This window comes from Pleurodeles waltl, chromosome 4_1 (genome assembly GCF_031143425.1).
Source record: "Pleurodeles waltl isolate 20211129_DDA chromosome 4_1, aPleWal1.hap1.20221129, whole genome shotgun sequence".
NCBI lineage: Eukaryota > Metazoa > Chordata > Amphibia > Caudata > Salamandridae > Pleurodeles > Pleurodeles waltl.
Genome location: NC_090442.1, coordinates 57,928,997 through 57,950,532, shown reverse-complemented (window position 1 = coordinate 57,950,532; position 21,536 = coordinate 57,928,997). Strand labels below are relative to the sequence as shown.

Below are 21,536 nucleotides of genomic sequence, written 5' to 3'. Positions count from 1 at the left end.
AATCCTGAATGGTTGTCAAAATCAGGGGCTGTGTAGTGGTCTGTTGAAGCTGTAAGGAATAAGATTAAAGATACCTGTTACAAATCCAATTCATATTTTGACTCTAAGCATGATGTCCAACCCGTGAATATTCATGTAGGGTAATAGGTGAAAGTGTGTAAGGAGGAAAGTATGGTCTATGAGCTGAAAGAGGTGACTTAAATTTTGCAAAATTCTGTTTGATTGAGTAATGGGAAAGTATGGAAACTCAATCATATTGCATGGGGGAAGGAGGAGTATGGTTGAGTAATGGGAAGGTATGGAAACTCAATCGTATTGCATGGGGTAAGGATAGGGATGGTTGAGTGATGGGAAGTTATGGAATCTCAATCATGCTGTACTGGGGAAGTATGCCTGTTGGAGAACTTATGGTAGTGAGTAGCAGGAGTCGCAGTTAAATCCTTGGGATTGTGAGGGTGTAGTTCATAGAACAGAGAGCAGTTGATTGGTGGATGAAGTTAACTATGACGGAGCAGTGGATTGGTGGATGAAGTTAACTATGACAGAGTCAGTGGTGCCCATTAGTCGGTACCTGGTTTATTTAAGTTACCAAGTTCCCTGGATAAATACAAGTGTGGATGTTACTGCAGATGGGGTTGTGCTACCTGGGACATCTGTAGTTCAACCAGTGTCCTCTAATGACAAGGCTTTTGTATGTTCTCTTATGCATCATAAGATGAAGGCGTCTTGAGGAGAACGCAGGACGGTGAGCATACAGCTAAAGAGCAGCCACATGAAAGATGCAGCAAACCACCAATGACATTAGTCTAGAGGGCTACGTGTGTGAAGGTGCAAACCTTTTCAGCACGTAATGTTTTAGTGTAGACATGTTTGCTTTATCCTCTTTCACTATGGTGATGTATTCCAATATATGGGTTATTCTTAGTAGGCTTCTTTTGTTTTTTTTATTCTTGATTGTGTATGAAAGGGAAGGGTGTGTCGTGGGCTTGATTGGGTGTGTGGATCATGCAGCATTATCAGTTCTGGGTTGCAGAAGATCCTAGGGTGGCAGAGGGTGCAGAGTGTGAGAGGGTTAGCGAGCTGCTAGTCCTGTCTGTTGATGCTCCTCAGGCTGGAAGAATATCTCAGGCCTTGGAAGTCTACATATTGGAAGACTTAATGCAACTATCCCAGTGGATTCTTCTGTCTTTAGTGGATGGATTCAGACAGCTCTTTGCTTTCTGTGCAGTGAGTACTCACCTAGTATGGGTGAGGATTGAAGATTGGTTTTAAGTAAGATACCTCCTAACCTGGCAGGGTAGTGGTTCAACTGCTGGGTGCAGAGGAAGGAGTACTCTTTTGGTGAAGTAACAATGAAGAGCATCACTCTCCTTCTCCTTTGGTCCAAGATTCAGAGGCTTCACGGAGTCCATTGTGGGCCTTGTGGAATGTCCAACCTTACTATCGTTTATCTCCCAAAACATCTAATAACTCAATACATTTCAATGAACAGCATAGAGCTGACCTGTATCTTCATGCCAAAGGACATCCCTGCAAATTTGATGGCCTCGAAGCATATGGTGGAGCCTTTTCTATTGTGTGCCCTCTAGTGGTCTCTCTAGGCACTTCAGTGTTGACACTCTAGGGCAAACGTCCCAGAACACTACTATGGTTTAGAAATAAATTCCCATTTTCAATTTCCCCAGGAATTGAGGTGAATTCCTATACCCTGGACAGCTGAACTTTGACAGCCATATTCATCTAAAATTTGTAGGAGGTGTGCATATTTCTGTTCCTGGCAGATCTTCGTTCACACCCAACTAGCGTTACACTTGGGGTGCCCAAGAAAGATTCTATCTATCGAAGTATCCGCCAAATAAATAATATTGCACAATTTGTTGTTTTAAAACTAGATTTATTGTATTATTTTTGTTTCACAATACATAAATGGGAAGCTTAAATAATCACATCATATTGGTATAAACAAAAATATCCTTATTGAAAACAGTAGACTTTGTGTCCATTTTTAATTGATCAGCTCAAGTATTTTCCAGTTGGTGAGAGAGGTTTGATTGTGGAAACAGCATTGCGTAGCAGACTGCTGTAATGTTTAACAATGCATTATTACAGTAAGATCAATACTTATAATAAATAAACCAATTAAATTCTTTGCTGTGAAGACCATGTACCAGCCTCTTTCTGTGGTGGTCGGCGCTTGAGACCTTCACTAAACGCAAGTACGACACTCTATGACTGTCCTCTCTGAGACCACCACACGGATATTGCATCTCTAATTTTTTGTGCGTGTTGAACAGTGCATTGGTGAGGGGAATGGCTGGCTCTCTGCACAAAAGGTAAAATTCCAATATAATAAAGTCCATAAAATGAAGTTCCTGAAGCACCATCAAATTAAGCCCAGATGAGGCTGATTTCATCTTCTTTGCAGAAAAAAACACAAATGAAAATTGAATATTAACTGGTTGGAGGCACTAAAAATTGAAGCCTTTATCCGAGCTTAGTCTAAGAAGTCAGTTCTCTTGGTATTTAGATTGACTCAAACCTCTATCCATGAAAACACTCATCAAGTGCAAAGTGGACTCAGTTGGAGAAGCTCTTGTTGTCCCAAAAATACTCAAATATTTGAGAAAACAAACAGATCATGGGACTGACATTCAAGCATCAGAACATCCTAATTTGATTGTGTAATTGCCTTTTTTATCAGAGTACCCAAAAACCCACAGAACTTCTGACATACATTGGCCAGACTTGTCTCTGGATCCCGAAGGGTAATTATAAAAATCATATTAAGAGACCTTACTTGGCTACTATTGGAGGCAAGAATGAAAATCAGCCTCTTTTGCCTCATCTTCAAAGCCCTCAGACATCAACAACCAACATCTCTTCCCTTGCTCTAGACACATCTACAGGTACCACATCCCCCAGATGCGAAGAGGTTCTTCAACTTGAATCAAAAAACTCAAATCACAAAATTTGGAGGTCACAGTGGAGATGAAATGCAAGGAAAACATTGTCCTTTTACTAGAAAACACCCCAAAAAGATGAATATTTCATGCTCACTTTATTGTGGAATTCCACTTTCATCCTCCTCCCCAACAGCTGTAGGACTATCTCCATATATTACCTTTGAAACTTCATCTTCCTTCTGCGCCTTTCTCTTTTCCCCAAATCGTGTACCGAATAATATACACTTCGCTTGAATTTCACTATCTATCCTGCACTTTTCTATGTTTTAAATGTGTTTCCGAGACCCCAGTCTCTTGCTGTTTCTTAAATGTAGAAAGCACTAAAACCTTCTGGGGTAAACGTAGCCCTATAAAAAAATTATAAGCAAAAGAAAGAATAAAATCAATATTCTACTGAATCGTCCAAGACAGTGGTTCCAAACCTTTTGACTTCTGTGGACCCCCACTTTATCATTACTGGAATCCAGGGACCCCCACTGATTCATTTTTGGAATATGGGGACCCCCCACTGAATCATTACCGAAAGCTGGGGACCTAATCTGTTAATATTATTTCATTTTCTAAGCAGTTCGGAACCCCCTGAGGAGGCTTCGCGGACCCCCAAGGTCCCAGGACCACAGGTTGGGAACCACTGGTCCAAGATACTCCTGATCTGCCTCCTTCGCTCCATTTCTCTGTAGACCAGTTATAGTTTTCCCTGCTCCGGCACGCCCAGGGATGCTCCCTCTTCACAAACACTCCTGAGAAGTGCCAGGGCCCTCTTCAGGAGGCCACTTCCGCATGCACTGCCCACTACAGTAACCAGACAAGTTCTCACCAACACACTCCTGCAAGTGTGACAATTCTGACTATTCCAGTCCCTGAAGCTATAAGAATGGATTTGGAGGCAGGCGTTAGTCATTTTAATGTATATTTGAAGTAATAAACAGCAGTGGTTATGCTAGTCTCAAAATGAGACAAACTGCGCCACCATGTGGCGGACTGTCATGAGTGTCAGTGTTGAAAATTAAGTGTCAGTTCCGAGCACTAGAAACCACCGTCTCAAATTAAGCACTGCAAGCACTCCTGGGTTAGCCCCTTTAGTTTTTTCCCTAGTAGGACTGTTCATTACACTGTGTAGTAGTCATATTATCCTATTGAGGCAAACATGGGTTATTAGTGGGAAAAGTGCCTTGAAACACTACATACCAAGAAGTGGAAGGGGCAGCTTTTCAAAACTAGATTTCTGATTCCACGACTGACTTTACGCCCTTGTCAGAAGCACAACTGACTTTACAGCCATTTCAGAAGTACAACTGACTTTACAGCAGTATCATAGATATTACTGACTTTACAGTCATGTCATAAGCACAACTGACTTTACACCCTTGTCAGAAGCACAACTGACTTTACAGTCATGTAAGAAGCACTTGACTTTACACCCACGTCAGAAGCAAAACTGACTTTATGCCCATGTCAAAACAACACTGACTTTACACCATCCATGTCAGAAACAACACTGACTTTACAGCCATGTCAGAGAGCACAACTGACTTTACAGCCATGTCATCAGCACACTGAAACACTTACACATCTACAAAAGTGCTAACAAGCTTCATTTCCAGACAAGAGCCTTCAGCATGAACAGCAGCATCAGTATCCCAGTGGTCACCCAGGGCCTGCATCTTGAAATGTTTATATTGTGCTCTTTCCATTTGATATTGGGCCATCAACCCACTGCAGTCCTAAGCCTTCTCTCCTGGAAGGTGTTGCTGGACTCCGCTGTGCCAGGCTTTGAGTTGACCTTTGTCTTGAAATCTCCAAGGATTCCTTCTCTTCCTTAGCACATATACTCAGATGCTTTTCTCTGAGCAGCATGAGTTTGGGGTGCTGAAGGAGTAGGTAACTATCTCAAAGGGTTCCTCATCCCTCCGCTGTCTGGTGAAGTTTGGTCTCCTTGGAGGTGGTACTACATGTGGGTTGTCTTGCAGGATGGTGCACAGGATAGCCGTGGTCTGTTGAGGGGTTGCAGAGCAGCTTTTCTCAAACTCTGCAGGGTTTTCCAGTGGGAAGCGGAATGGGTGGCAATTGGCCCCCTGGTCCTCTGGCTCCCAGGCCTGGGGTTTGGTGAAGTCTGTAAAAGACTTAGTCCTTGCATGGTCTTGAGCAGCACTCTTGTTACTCTCCTCTTGAATACGCAAAGATGCGTAGCTGGTGGTGAGGCTGTTGGCAAAGGATGGGGGGCTGTGCTGGCTGCTGGCCCAGCCCACCCTGTGGGTGCGGCCCTCCTTGGTCATGCCCAGCGTGCGCTTGATTCGCTCACATCCCTTGACGAGGAGGTTCTTTCTGCAGAGTATATACACCCATGGGTCAAGGATAGGGTTGAATGATGCAAATCGTATTGCGAGAAGGTCTTTCCGAATATCTGGTGGTTCCCCGGTCCAGATTTGGACCGTCTCATGAAGCTGATTCACAAAAATTTGCACCTGGAAGAAAGATAAACATTGTGTCATTTACCAACACCAGATAGAGTTTGGTATAAACAGACAGGTAGGCCAAGAGAGACAGGAGGAAACAATCAAATCAAGCACTGAACAAGGCAGTCAGTATGAGAGTAGGACACTGATCACAGGCAGAGTCAGGGAGGGCATAGGATGTCTGAGGGCACCTGAGCACAACAGGAGTAGCCTACTGAATCTTGGAGCTGTGGTGTGGGAGAGGAGACCCCCTCCCAGCCTGTGCTTCAGTTAAGAGGGAGGAATAAGTAAGCTATTGTGACCTTTTTTTAAGTCCAGCAAAAGCCAGAAAAATGTCTAGAAATATGAACCAGGAAGTCAAAGACTTCCATAGATTGCAATGGGTTTATCAGACTACCTGCTGTGTAGAAGTATTTCGAACTGGTTGTATGACAGTTTCATTTCCCTTTGATGTCTCCTTCTGTCCATCCTTTTGTTCGGCTGAGAGTGAGTCTTTGGCTGCCACGCCTTCTGGCTTTCTCTCAGAATTGAAACCATAGGGCAGAAGAACCACGATTGTCACCCTACCCAATTATTCATTAGTGATGTTCAAAATCGAGTAAATTTATGTAAACGTTCATGAGTTTCACAAATGCTTTGGTGAAACAGTGCTTTCTGAACGAAGTTTGGTTTACCAATCTATCAGGTAGTCGTACATTGCATACCAAGGCCACAGGAGATACCAGAATGGTTTGCTCTGAAAATGTCTCTCTCTACAAAACTTTACGCATGGGAGCAGCCAGTCTACGGAGGGTAAATAGTGTGCAAAGTTCAGGAATTTCAGAAACTTCACTGGCATTTTTAAGTTCACCCAGGCCAACTTATCACACCTGTTACATTTGATACTTTTGTTATGGAAGCCATTTACTGCTAAAGGTTCAAGCATATAAGTAATTACACTTCCAAAACAATTGAATAACTTCTAAAATTCTAGGTATCAAGTTTTATGACTTTCACTCCCAAAATGTAATGGAAGCTCTGCTCCAAGAAAACAGGAATAGGTGAGTTTGAAAAAGAGATAGTCAAGGATCCAGAACTCCTTACGTCCCAACAAGAGATAGTCAAGGATCCAGAACTCCGAGGGTCCCAACAAGACAGTCAAGGATCCAGAACTCGGCAGGCGTGGACAAGAGATAGTCAAGGATCGTGTACAAGAGATAGTCAAGGATCCAGAACTTGGCAGGAGTGGACAAGAGATAGTCAAGGATCCAGAACTCGGCAGGCGTGGACAAGAGATAGTCAAGGATCAGGAACGCAGCAGCCATGAACAAGAGATAGTCAAGGATACAGAACTCAGCAGGTATGGACAAGAGACAGTCAAGGATCCAGAACTCGGCAGGCATGGACAAGAGACAGTCAAGGATACAGAACTCAGCAGGTATGGACAAGAGATAGTCAAGGATCCAGAACTCGGCAGGCATGGACAAGAGATAGTCAAGGATCAGGAACTCAGCAGCCATGAACAAGAGATAGTCAAGGATCCAGAACTCGGCAGGAGAGACGACAAGAGATAGTCAAGGATCCAGAACTCGGCAGGCGTGGACAAGAGATAGTCAAGGATCAGGAACTCAGCAGCCATGAACAAGAGATAGTCAAGTATCCAGAACTCGGCAGGCATGGACAAGAGACAGTCAAGGATACAGAACTCAGCAGGTATGGACAAGAGATAGTCAAGGATCCAGCACTCAGCAGGTGTGGAAAAGAGATAGTCAAGGATCGAGTACAAGAGATAGTCAAGGATCCAGAACTCGGCAGGCATGGACAAGAGATAGTCAAGGAAACAGAACTCGGCAGGCATAGACAAGTGATAGTCAAGGATCCAGAACTCGGCAGGCGTAGACAGAAGATAGACAAGGATCCAGAACTCGGCAGGGTGGACAAGAGTTAGTCAAGGATCCAGAACTCGGCAGGCATTGACAGAAGATAGTCAAGGATCCAGAACTCAACAGGGTGGACAAGAGTTAGTCAAGGATCAGGTACTCAGCAGCCATGAACAAGAGATAGTCAAGGATCCAGAACTCGGCAGGCGTTGACAGAAGATAGTCAAGGATCCAGAACTCAGCAGGCATGGACAAGAGATAGTCACGGATCCAGAACTCGGCAGGCGTGGACAAGAGATAGTCACGGATCCAGAACTCTGTAGGGTGGACAAGAGTTAGTCAACGATTCAGAGTTCAGTAGGCTTGGAAAAGAGATGGTCAAGTTTGGAATGTAAGGAGTAGTGCTAGTGAAATTAACCATTTATGTCCTCCTCTCCACTGAGTGGGTCCTTGGAGCTATTGTCTATAAAACATTTATTCACAAACGTATGTACTGAATGCAAAGAGTTTTGAGTATTTTTAAATATGGTATTTGCCCACATGCAGATCAGCCTGAACCCCTTCATTGGTACCCTGCACCCCCTCGCCTTCTCCATGGTCTGTATCCACGGAGCAAAATTAGCTCAACCAGAACCGAGATATCAGAACTCAAAACTTTAATTAAAAATGTGCTGGGTGTTTTCTGATCTCAAGCCTCCCAAAATAAATATAGGATAAAAACATCATATCTCTGCTTCCAGAGGGATTATGTCAGGGTTCATCCAGGGCTGTCAGTCATACTCTTCATCAGTCCCAAGTGCCACCTGTTTTCAATCAAAGGTCTTTACAGCTGTGCACTGCAGCCTGTCTGTCTGTTCTCATCATTTCTAGAATTGTTTGTTCTCAACAAAAAAGCAATCTTCCATGTTTCCTTACCGCCTTTGTCTAGGATGCAACACTTGTTGTTCGGTTAAAACAATCCCACGTGCCCTGCACATTGCAATAGCAACTGACAGCTGCTTATCTGCTCGGACATCACACAATTTAAATTTAATTTAAATGTAATTATTTAGTTGCCTTGCTCCTGCTGCCTTTTCATTTAAGATCAGTGGTTTCATCTTGTTTCATGTCAGTGAACTGTAGCTCACCCAGGAGTGTTTTTAGGTCTGGCTTAGCAGACCTGCTGTTGTCAGACCTTGTGTGATCAACAGAAAGGTGCATTATGAAGGCCTGCGGCGGTCTTTGGCTCCTCCCACGTGTTGCTCGACCTCAGCACAGGATTTGATTAGGCAGAAGATGTGAGCTCCTGGTGTAAAAAGAGTGCCTGTATTTGCACAGATTAGCCCTCAGTTGGATATGGTGACAAGCACTTGATTGAGGGTGTCGGCCTGACCGATTCTTTGTTAAACGTTATGTCGGGTGCTGTAGGTCTGATCTGCATATTATGAAAAGTTATGAGAAAGGCAATAGGCCTGGTTTATGTATTGTTAATATCATATATCATTTCTTAAAGCCCATAGACCTTCATGGGTGTTTACTTTGAGCGGGACTTGTTTTCCATCATCAGACTTTGATTCTTAATAAGCGAGAGAGAGGCAATAAAGGGGGAAAGGAGCGGGAAGAAAACGACTAGAAAAGAGTGGCACAGAAATCAGGGATGAAAAAGAATCTGACAGCATAAGATAAAGGTGACGGGAGGGCAGAATGGTAATGAAAGGGGCGTGAGGGGGACCCAAGATTAGACGCAGCTGGTACTCAGCAGTGCTGCTTCCAACACCACTGACAGTGGGTGTACAAGAAAAAAATTGGGCACATCACAAATTAAGCACTGCCTGCAAACAAGCGTTTTTCAAAATGGCTTCCAATAGGTTACTGTTTTAGGTGAGGGTTTTACTACCGCCCCACCTCCCAACACACAAACCCGGAAATCCTTTTGAATTTAATTTGTAATTAGGTCTGGCTTGACGGCACAGTTGTCTGCCACGGCTGGTGCGATTCCCAGATAAACAGCAGCAGGACACGGTACTAAGAGAGGGACGGGGGCTCACCCACATGTTGATCTTCTTCTCTACGAGCACTTCACTGAAAAATAGTTGTGTTAATACGCCTAAGAAGTAGTTCCATTTCTTTTAACTGATAAGTACATTGTTTACACAGACCTCAAGTGTAAAAGAGCAGGAAGGGACTTTGCATGGTGTAACGTGAACCTTGTGACTAATGCAGCATCGTGAGCCTGTTAACAACTATTATAAGAAGGTGTTTTACGTTCAACTACTAACCAAAAACCATACGCAGTGGCTTTACATTGGGAACTCTGACAGAGCCTCAAGACCCTCACGGGTGAGTAGTGCGCTTTACAAATCCCTGATTGATTGATTGATTGACAGGTGCAAGAGGAATGGGTTTTACATTGTGAACTCCTTGGCAAACACCATAGGCTTTACCTTGTGATTCCCGCGGTTTAAGGGGTAGGACGTAGTTTCACATTGTGACCTCAGTGAAATGCAATAAAAAGGGGTTTTACATTGTGAAAAAGAAAGGGTTTTACATTGTCAACTTGCTCACAAATGCAATAGGAAGGGCTTTTGTGCGTAAGTCTCTTTTTTAGGTCCAGCCAGAGTAAATGCTTGTTATCACAAGAGGAGAGTTAATATTCAATGTATAAGTTTGCCCCGTCTCAGTTGTTTGATGGGTCTCTTTGGGCAGAGGTGACAACGGTCATCTTTATGTTCAAGTTAAGCCATCAGTCCTACTTTATTGATAATTAAATTTAGTGACAAAGGCAGTATGCCTCCCATTTTACATTGCGACTGATTTACTAAAGAATGTAGTCTTTATGGTTTTGATTATAAAAAGCGTCATATTTTCTAATAGGCACACACAGGACCAAAGCCAAAGGTTTTTAAGATGAGAGCCTGGTGGTGCACACATTGTCACAAGGCATCTCACGGACAATGAAAGCAGACTCCATTTATTTGCCGCCTGTGATACTTCCTTAGGGTGGTTAACCAGCCAGGCCTCTATAGGAGAGGATCCAAAGTAATTCCACCTGCAATCATGTAAATATTTGTAATTTCTATTATAGTGTTTAATTGCATGTGCATTGATGAAAACAAATTGTGTGAACAATGATATATTGTTTGTTAATATTGTGTTCTGGCTTTCTAGCCCACAGCCCCAACTGAGTCAGCTTTGGACCGCCCTGCCTTAAAGTCAAAGGGAGCCTTTGTCTCCAGGATCTGAGGTACAGAGCCCCCAAAGCACCAGAGGTGAAAGACCCCCAGAGACCAACTAGGGTGAGTAATGTCAGGCTGCCCTGGGGCTCCATGAACCTGATTTCTCAAATGCTGCATGAAGGGGTTTTGCATTGTGAAGTCTCTGATAAAAGCAACATCAAGATGTTTTGTATTGTGAACCGTCAGTCAAATGCTGATTTACACTGGGAACTACACGACATACACCGTAGGAAGAGACTTTGGGCCATATGTACGAACACATTTTCCCATTGACACAGAATGGGAAAAACCCTTTGCTATATCTGGCCCTTTGTATTTTGAAGTAAGTGGCAAATACAATTAGGAAGGGGTTACACTGCCCAATCTCAGGCAAATTCATTAGGAAGAGGTTCAGTGCATATGTCTTTTTTTAGGTCTGGCTGTGGCCTCAGTAACTGTGTGATGTTTCTAAAGGGAGACTTCTTGTAAATGTTTACTTTCGGTCTTCCCAAACCATGTGTGACGGGTCCCTCAAGGCAGAGATCACACGGTTACGCTTATGTTACAATCAATTGACTCTGCAGGCAGAGACTATGTGGTCATTTTTATTTATTTTCGTTTTGAAGCCCACAGGCTTGCCTTATTATGAAATATGGTGACAAAGGAAGTAGGCCTCTCATTTGACATTGTGGATGACTTGACAAAAGCTGTACACTTAACCATTTTTATTATGAAAAAACCGATGCTTTCTAAAAGGCCAATATATAAGCACTGCTAGTTTTGGGCATTAGAGCCTGGTGGGGCACAACCTGTCACATGCTACCGCACACATAACAGAAGCAGATAATTGTCAGTACATTAAAGCAGTGGTTCCCAACCTTTTGATTTCTGTGGACACCCACTTTCTCATTCATGTAACCCAGGTACCCCCACTGAATCATCATTGGAATATGGGGAGCCCCCACTGAGTCATTACTAGAAGCATGAGACCTCATTTGTGAATATTTGTTAATATCTTTTAATTTTCTAAGCAGTAGTGGACCCCCTGAGAAGGCTTTGCAGACCCCCTTGGGTCCCCGGACCACAGGTTGGGAACCACTGCATTAAAGTACCTTTCCTTCTTAAAGAAAAAAACATTGGTTTTATTTTGAGTGGTGCTTAGTTCTGAGTTTCTAGCCCACAACTCCTCCACAAGCCAATCTGGGACAGCTCTGCATTATTACTCAAAGAGTCAAGCTTTACATTGAGAACTCTCTGACAAATGCACAAGCAGACCTTTTTCCATTAACAATTCCATATTCTTGACAATTAGCACAGGGAGGAGTTTTACATTGTTTAAAACTAAGAGGGCTTCTATCACAGTTCATGTCGCTCTAAAGAGGCCTTGTTTTCATTGTGTAAATTTGTGTTTTTATATTTAGTATTTTTACATGAATTAAAGTACTTTCAAAGTAGAAGCACTGGATATTGACTTATTAAGATTTTTGTGTACTTTGTCAAATTCTTTAACATATATTTAAGTTCTTTAGTTGATTTAATTCATTCCTTTGGCTTTATTCTTGTTAACTATGCTGTTGATACTAAATGAAAGATATGAAACAAATTCCTAAATTCCTGATATAACAGAATGATAAACCTCTGACTTCCCATTATACCTCGGGAATGTCTTGCTTTAATTGCATGTTGAATTAGCAATAACCTTTTGAGGTTGAAAGCAGATGAAGCAGAGGTGTTGGTTCTATGTAGAGATCCTCAGGCAGGGTAGTCACCACCTGCCTCACATACCAGGACCAAATATGCTGATCTTATCTTCTGCAACATGACAACAAAATCACTGGTTCATGACTCCCTTTTGAAGAGCTTTAAGGAAAACTCTTCTTTGCCTCCATGTTGAAGGGAGAGCGTTGGTGGAACGCAGGCACCTATGTAAACCCATTTGTATTACAGAAATGCAGTCATTTTTGGTTACCTTAATATTTTTCACCTTCTGTAGCTGAGATGTTTTTACTTAATTTACCTCAGTGTGTTTCTGGTAAATCTAATTTTGACGTACTCCACAGGTTACTAGTGAATAAACATATTTTCTTTAACCTACTTTGCATGGTGCACAAGTAAATTGCTGACACTTGACATGAGTCCCTCGGATCCTGACTTGAGCCTTACGAGCCATGCTGCTCTGCTCGTGTAATGCACTCTTGGTTGTGTCCATGTTCCACTGCACCGAAGCAGGTGCAGCCTCTTTCTTGATTCTGACTCCTATTCTTAGTACTCCAGAGATAAATGACCCTCCCATGCACATACAGGATGAACAGTAGGGTTGTCAGAGCGCAGCATGCAGCACACTAAAGTCAGACCTATTGGCATTGCCAATGCTTGTTTTATTTTATTATTCTTGTACTCGTAGCCATGCATAATTAGAAACCTTAAATATCATGAATGAAATGTCAAAAATCCCTGAATCTGCCAGTGGGCAAGTTGTGAACTTGTAAGGCTCCTCTTAGCCCTTGACAGCACCAGTCTCTGCACAATGGCTTCATGTCGCCTGTGACACTTTCTGCCAGGTCCCAGTTTAAACAACAGCAGCAGAGCAGTGCAATCTGGGAGCTGCGGTGTTGCTTTTAACATCACAAATATGGATTTGAAAACACACAGGGGTATATTTACAAGGAGCTTGCACCGTCACTGCATAATTGTTTTTTAATGCAGCGGCATCGCTTTCAGTGCTCCATATTTACAAAGTGTCGCATTTGACAAAATGTGTCACTTTTCTCTCTTGCGCATCATTTTTTACCTGCACTACAACCAGCTACGTCAGGCTAAGTTAATCATATGCAAGGTAGGTCTTACCTCTTAAATTCCCATGCAGAACTGCCGCATCCATATTTACAAGTTTTTAGCAAAGTGACATATCGTTGGCAAATGTCCAAAATGCGTCAAAATCCCTATGCCCGCTTAACCCAGGTGTAAAAATGACGCAGTGGCTTTCCAATAGGAATCTGACCAGCTGAAGTCACTTAACACACTGGGATATTTCTGTATTTCACTTTCCCTCTACTAGTAGTGGGTATACACACGTGACAGTCATGTTGTAGGACCCGTTGACGAAGCTGGGACCATGGAACCTATGATTTCATCATCCACTGCAGCAAGGCTATGTGACTATGTGAATTGTTTGCAAGGGACAGGCCAGGGTTGTCACTTATCCATGGAGGAAGGGGTCACCAAGTCCAGGTCTGTGTACTCTGAAAGGACAACAGGTAAGTGCACACATAAGGTAGTTAATACAGGTATTTCCACTTCACATTCCACCATATGCTTGTATTCACTTACATCAAACTGTCACTCACTATTTCACCCTACTCAGGTCTCTACATACACATAAGTACACCATGTCCACTGTAATGTGACACATATACATACTGCATGCATAACCTTTTACATCTAGGACCTATGTAAATGTGTAGAAGATGATATTCCACCATTTTACAGTCTTTGACATTGGCCCTAACACATTAGGCTACTTGCGTCATTTCAAAATGACACAGCACCTCTCAATTTTGACACATTGCTGATGTTGCGTCAGTTCTGAGGCCATCTTCAGCGATGAACTACTTCTGGGGCGGAATCATTATGGTAAAGTTCCACAGATGTGTCAGAATTTCTGAGGCACCTTGGGGCCTTGCGCCATGGTGACCGGTATTGTAAATACAGCGCATTCATGGCGTTGTAAAGGACTCGTGCATTGCATTGCTGCCTCAACATAGCGATGTGTCATTTCTTGTAGATATGGCCCTCAGCATGCAATTTTCTGTTAGTTGGAAAGTCACAAATTGCTGGCAGATATCACGGATAACTTGGGCTACATGGCTGTTGGGTAAACTAGACTTCTGATCTACCATGATGTCAGAGAAGACTGCAGAGAAATGGATATCAGACACTGCAGCAGCCTGACCAGACCAGTGACGTCAGAGAAATCCTCACAGAAGTAGATATAAGGCACTGCGACAGCCTGACTGAGCTAATGACATCAGAGAAGTCCTCCGAGAAGTGGATGAGACACTGCAACAGCCTGACTGAGCCAATTATGTCAGAAAAGACTGACAAGAAGGGGATATGAGACCTTGCCACAGCCTGATTGGTCCAATGACGTCAGAGAAGACCCCGGAGAAGTGGATATGAGACACTGCAACAGCTTGACTGGACTAGTGATGACAGAGAAGACGTCAGAGGAGTGGATAGGAGACACTTAACGTCCTGACTGAGCCAGTGATGTCTGAGAAGACCTCAGAGAAATGGTTATGAGACACTTAACATCCTGAGTGAGCCAGTGACGTCAGAATAGGCCTCAGAGAAATGGATATGCGACACTTAACAGCCTGACTGAACTAGTGACATCTGAGAAGACCTCAGAGAAGTGGATATGAGACACTGAAACTGCATGATTGAACCAGTGACGTCCGAGACGACCGAAGTGGATATGAGACACTACAGCAGTCTGACCGAGGCCCTGAGTGTTTGATGCCATCTGCATTTACCAGATTTTCAATAAATGTTCACAATTATAGAACCTCCAAAATCCTGAAGCCATTGCCGCAGTTGATCACATTTTGCTATGGTGTGTGAAAAGTGTCTGATTACCAACATTTTTCTTTATTTTCTACTTCACTACAGCAAAGTCAGATTTTGCAACTTATCTTGAGCTCCTGGAGTTTTAGACTAATGTTGTCCCTAGTGCTTCCGTTCTTAGATGTTGCCTGTCTGGTTGGAAAAGGCATTTTATGGGCCATAGCGAGAGCACGCAAGGAGGTGAGAGCTCACCCTCTGCTTCCATTGGTTGGATTTGGGACCACTCATGTATTTTCTTCTTTTTCAATGGCTTCTCTGCCTGTGTTTGTCCCTCCCCTGGAGCATAGCCTCTTCACCAACCTCTAGATTAGCTGACTTGTATCCTTCCACTGCTCACATTTAGGGGAAAAAAAATTATTTTTTTTAAGCACTCATAAGAGTTTGTGTTTGCAAGGTCTCTCCTTCGTGTGCTTCTCCCCTGCTAAACATCTGCCAGCCCATTCATCATAGTTCTTGAAAAGGAAGAAAGTCTTCAGAAGAAGTTATTTTGCAAGGTTGTGCCTGGTAAATAGGCTGCCTTCGAGGAATGGACTCCTAAGAGGATAGAGGAAGGGGTAATGAACAGTTTAAGCGTGAGTGGCTTAAAATGTTCGACTTCGAGGCGCTTTCGATGCAGCACATGTTCCTCACCAGGCAGCCCAGGACTTGTGAACTAAGCTGAAGCCACCCTACTGCCACAGACACCTGCTGGGATCTCAGGGTAAGGGGGTTGCTTGTGGTCCAGATGTTACTGGTCACAGGAAGCAAACGGTGGAATGTGCTACCGGCTTACCTGAGGGGGCGAAGAGCATAGACCAGCTCAGCGACAAGCTAAAGCCACGGCCTACATAGTGTGTGTGTCATGGCACGGTGTCTTATCAGGCTGCGTACCCAGATTTGTGGCACTTTACACATCGGCTGAGAATTGGCTTGAGGCAACCGTAAAATAATTCCGGGAGCATTCTAGGGCTTTCCCTTTTAGGAAGAGACCATTTCAAGTGAAACACAGCATCCACCAGGGACATAATATTGAAGCAACACAAATGCACGTGGCCTGTCACTGTCTTTAAGCACAAGGGTCAGTAAAGCACTGTCCGTACCCAGGCCACACAGGACATAAACATGCACTGTCCTTGTGAAGTGTTAAAGCAACATCACCCATTCCAGGCAGGAATGAGAAAACCTAGCTCCTGGCACGTGCTCCCTCTCTCATTCGAAGACACGAGAAGATATAGCTTAACAGTGCTGAATGATGCAAAACAGTAATAACTATGCAAAACAGAAGAGGGCGCTGTGGGAGTCTTAGCAGGAAGCACTGCAAGTGAAAGGCCTGCATCCCCCAGCACCACCACCTTGTTGTGAGGTATCTACAGATGGCTCGCGGACTGCAGTGTTCTGGCAGTTCTGTGACTGCTCAGACATCACCATGGGCAGCACCACACTATTCCATGCCCCTGATGACGCTGGCAGAGCCCGGGCCTTGAGCTGGAAATGTAGTGTTGTGTGGATGCCTCTCACGTACAACACTCTCTGCCGAAAACAAAGACACTCAGAGAGAGGGTCCTAGGACATTATTACAAGGAACACTAGAAACACAGCAGGGGTAAGAAATTGGCATTGGTAGAGTGGTGATCCCTGCCCAGTAATGGGATAGACACAATGATGCATGGGTTCCATCTCATTAATGCAGAGCTGGTCCCAGGCACAGTGGTGGGATGGACATTATGATGCATGGGTTCCATCTCATTAATACAGAGCTTGTCCCAGGCACAGTGTTGGGATGGACAAGAGGATGAATGGGTTCCATCTCATTAATGCAGAGCTGGTCCCAGGCACAGCTGTGTGATAGACACAATGATGCATGAGATCCATCTCATTAATGCAGAGCTGGTCCCAGGTACATTGATGGGATGGACATTATGATTCATGGGTTCTATCTCATTAATACAGAGCTGGTCCTAGGCACAGTGGTGGGATGGACATGATGATGCATTGGTTCCATCTCATTAATACAGAGCTCATCCCAGGCACAGCGGTGTGGCGGACACGATGATGCATGGGTTCCATCTCACTTATACAGAGCTGGTCCCATGCACGCTGTGTGATGGATACGATGATGCATGGGTTCCATCTCATTATTGCAGAGATGGTGCCAGGCACAACTGGTGGGATAGACATGTTGATGCATGGGTTCCACCCCATTAATACAGAGCTGGTCCTAGGCACAGTGGTGGGATGGACAAGATAGTGCATTGGTTCCATCTCGTTAAAACAGAGCTGGTCCCAGGCACAGCTGTGTGACGGACACAATGATACATGAGTTCCATCTCATTATTACAGAGCTGGTCCCATGCACAGCTGTGCGATGGACACAATCATGCATAGGTTTAATCTCATTAATGAAGAGCTGGTTCCAGGCACAGCTTTGTGATGGACACGATGATGCATGAGTTCCATCTCATTAATACAGAGCTGGTCCCAGGCACAGTCGTGGGTTGGCTACATGATGCATGGGTTTCCATCTCATTAATACAGAGCCGGTCCCAGGCACAGTCGTGGGATGGCCACAAGATGCATGAGTTCCATCTCATTAATACAGAGGTGGTTCCAGGCACAGTGGTGGGATGGACATAATGATGCATGGGCTTCCATCTCATTAATACAGAAATGGTTCCTGCCACAGTGGTGGGATGAACACGATGATGCATAGGTTCCATGTCATTAATACAACAGCTTCTTGTCCTTCCTATGATCAACCAAAGGGCCCTTCATCTGCTTCCACCACTGCTTCTGCAACACAGGACTGCCAGCCCACACAGCATCCCACACCGCTCCTGCTCAGAAGGCCACGAACCACCATAAACCGCTCCAGTGTATCCTGCTTAAAGCCCGCTCCCTCTGCAAACATGCCACGGATGTCTGGGACACCATCAGCTCTCTATGGCCTGACGTAGCCTTCATCACCGAAACATGGCTCACCCCTACTTGAACCCCGACATCACCAGCCACAACACCTGATGGCTACAAAATGATCCACTGAGACCGCACCCACAAAAACAGTGGGGACATCACCATCATCTTCAAGCAAACCATCTAATGCACCATCCCCAACGAAGACCCAGTGCCTCTCAAGGAACACCTCAATTTCCAACTACAGACTGATGCCAAGACCACTATAAGAGGCAACCTATTATACAGACTCCTCGGGACCCCAACAGTTTTCTGGGACATCATCTCCAACTTCATCACTCCCCTAGCCATAGACTCCCATCATTACATACTACTCGAAGACCTCAGTTTCCACATCGATGAACCCAACAACGCCAACTCCATCACCCTCCTGGAGAACTTGAAAAACATAAGTCTCACCCAATTGGGCACTAAATGCACGCACAATGGTGGACACACATTTGACCCCATCTTCATCTTCAGTGAGAGAATCAACTTCAGCCACAGCACAGAACTCACCTGGACTGGCCACGCCATCTCTAACATTCAACACACCATAACCAAGCACCAAAGCCCCTCCCACCACTGCTGTGGCGAGATAACTGAGACTAAGTGGACTCAGGCCCTTAGCACCACACAACCTGAAGCTTCATCAGACCTCGACCAGGCCATTCAGAACTTCTCTGCATGGATCACCAAATGCACAGATAGTCACCCCACTGAAACCATCAGAAACCTACAAAACCTCAAAGCAAGCTAGCAGGTTCGCCCCAGAGCTCAAAACCACGAAGTGTAACTGCTATTGACTTGAGAAATGATGGCACGCCACAAGAAACCCCTCTGACAGAGCCACTCACAAAGCAGCCCTCAGCAACTACCACCTGCACATCAAGGAAGCCAAGAAAGCTGCTATCACAGCCTGTATCAAGACTGCGGGCAACCACACAAAGGAACTCTTCAAAATAGTCAAGGAATTCGCCAACCCGACAGCCACAGAAAACACCATCCACCCCTCTCAAGAACTCTGCAACTCCCTCTCAGACTACTTTTACAACAAGAATTCCACCATCTACAACAATTTCAACCTCCAACCCACTACGCTCAACCTCAACAGCATCAATCAACCAGCGCACACCAGCTGAAAAATCACCACCTGTTCTCAGCTCACCACTCAGGCCACCATGGCCATAATGTCTTCCATCCACTCTGGGGCACCCACTGACCCCTGCCACCACCTTCTCTTCAACCTTGGATACCACCCAATCAGCACAGAACTCACCAGCATCATCAACACCTCCATCTCCACAGCAGTCTTCCCGGACAGATGGAAATACCTTGGGGTCAGACCCTTCCTAAAGAAACCCTCTGCCGACCCCAACGTTCTAAAAAATTATCAACCAATCTCCCTGCTACCATACCCACCCAAAGTACTCGAGAATGCCATCAACCAACAGCTCACCGAATACCTTGAACAAAACCATCTACTTGACGCCTCACAATCAGGATTCCGTGCCAGACACAACACTGAGACTGCGCAGATTGCTGCCACAGATGACATCAGAACTCTCCATGACTGTGGAGAAACTATGGCCCTGATCCTCCTCAACCTCTCTACTGCATTCGACACCGTTTCCCACCAAACCCTCATTAACCGACCACAACATCAGCATACAGCAAAATGCCCTCAAATGGATTGCCTCCTTCCTCACAGGATGCACACAGAGCATCCAGCTGCCTCCCTTCACCTCTGAACCCAAGGTCATCGTATGCGGCATACCCCAAGGATCATCCCTCAGCCCCACCTAGTTCAGCACTTACATGACTCTCCTTGCAGACATCGTTAGATCCCACAGCCTCAACATAATCTCCTACGCAGATGACACTCAACTTATCCTCTTGCTCACCCCTTCACCAAAACCAACTTCTGCCACACCATGACACCATGACCCATGTAGCCAACTCGATGAAAGGCAACTGCCATAAGGTCAACTTCGACAAGACAGAAGTACAGTTCTTTGGGAAGAACACCTCAGTTTGGAACCACAGCTGGTGGCCAGCAGATCTCGGACCCACACCAACTCTTACAGACCATGTACACAACCTGGACATCACCCTCCACAGCAAACGGACCATGAAATGACAAATTGAAGCAGTCACCTCCTCCTGCTTCCACATCCTGCGCATTCTCTGCAGACTCTTCAGATGGATCCCCATCAACACTAGAAAAACCATCACCCAGGCCCTCGTCACCAGCCGCCTCGACTACAGCAACGGTCTCTACGCTGGCATCTCCACCAAGCTCCTCAGAAGGCTCCAGACCATACAGAACGCTGGAGCCAGACTCACCCTAGACCTCCCCAAGCAGACCCACATCACCCCACCACCACCTCAGGAACCTCCACTGGCTTCTCATCCAGAAGGGATACCAGTTCAAGATCCTCACACACACACCTACGAAGTCCTACATCAACCATCGACTGAATTTCCATCTACCCTCAAGACACCGGAGCTCTTTCTCACTCACCCGTGCACAGACCCCACGCCGCATTCACCACAGCCGCAGCAGGGGCCGCTCCTCCTCCTACATTGCTGCCAAGACCGGAAATTACCCGCCCCCCACCTCCGAACAACACCCTCCCTGGCGGACTTCAGAAAGAAACTCAAGACCAGGCTCTTTGACGTAGACATAGCGCCTTCAGCGGCCAGACACCCTTAGGGGTGACAGTGCTGCGCCTTACAAATGATTGATTGATTAATACAGAGATGTTTGCTGCCTCTGCGGTGGGATGAACACGATGATGCATGGGTTCTGTTGCATTAATACAGAGATGGCTCCTGCCACAGCGGATGGATCTGCACTAAGAGTAGTGGGGTCCGCTGTTAGTACAGCGACGGTTCCAGCACCACAGTATCGGGGTGAACATGATGCTCTAGGATGTGTTTCAGCCTCTCACTTTTGACCCCTCACCTTTCGTTGGTTATAGCAGCCTAGTCCATATTCCCTGGTGCTGTGGTAAGTGATAAAATATGCTTAACTTGTCAAACAATAACTCTTGGTGCCCAAACTTTTTCTCAGATTTCCGCAGCCGGTGCTGACGAACGTCGGGATTGCCCAATACCAAGGGTGTATGGTTCTGATTCCACATAATTCCTCTTTCATCCACCACCAGACACCTTTATCTCATTCTTGCTAGTCCTTCTATTTATCTTTGCTTTCTCCTTTTGTCACTAGTTTTCTGCCTTTCTCTCCCATACTCGCCACCTTTTGTGTTTTCTCTCTCTTGTTCTGTGTAGAAGTCTGATGAGGGAAAATAAGTGCGTGTCCTCAAAACTGAGTACCGGTGGGCCCACTTGCAAACACTGGCTCAAATTAAGCCCTGATTACCCGTGTGAGTCATTACATCTGCGGAACCCACCTCGCCCCTCTCAGTATCTTCCTTCCACGCCCCCCCAGTGCTGTCTGGGCCGGTCCTGCCCCCGGGCTGGTGACATGCCCAGCTCTGCATCAGC

At 45.1% G+C, this 21,536-nt stretch overlaps 1 protein-coding gene across 1 annotated transcript in view; it reads right to left on the bottom strand.

Moving 5' to 3' along the window:
• Nucleotides 1-1,884: 1,884 nt before the first annotated feature.
• Nucleotides 1,885-21,536, bottom strand: part of LOC138287390 (prostaglandin E2 receptor EP4 subtype-like) — a 40,336-nt gene continuing 20,684 nt past the window's right edge. Inside the window, exon 2 of the mRNA XM_069227782.1 lies at nucleotides 1,885-5,428. Coding sequence (XP_069083883.1) covers nucleotides 4,796-5,428 — 633 coding nt within the window. The 3' untranslated portion in view covers nucleotides 1,885-4,795. The remainder of the gene's footprint in view (nucleotides 5,429-21,536) is intronic.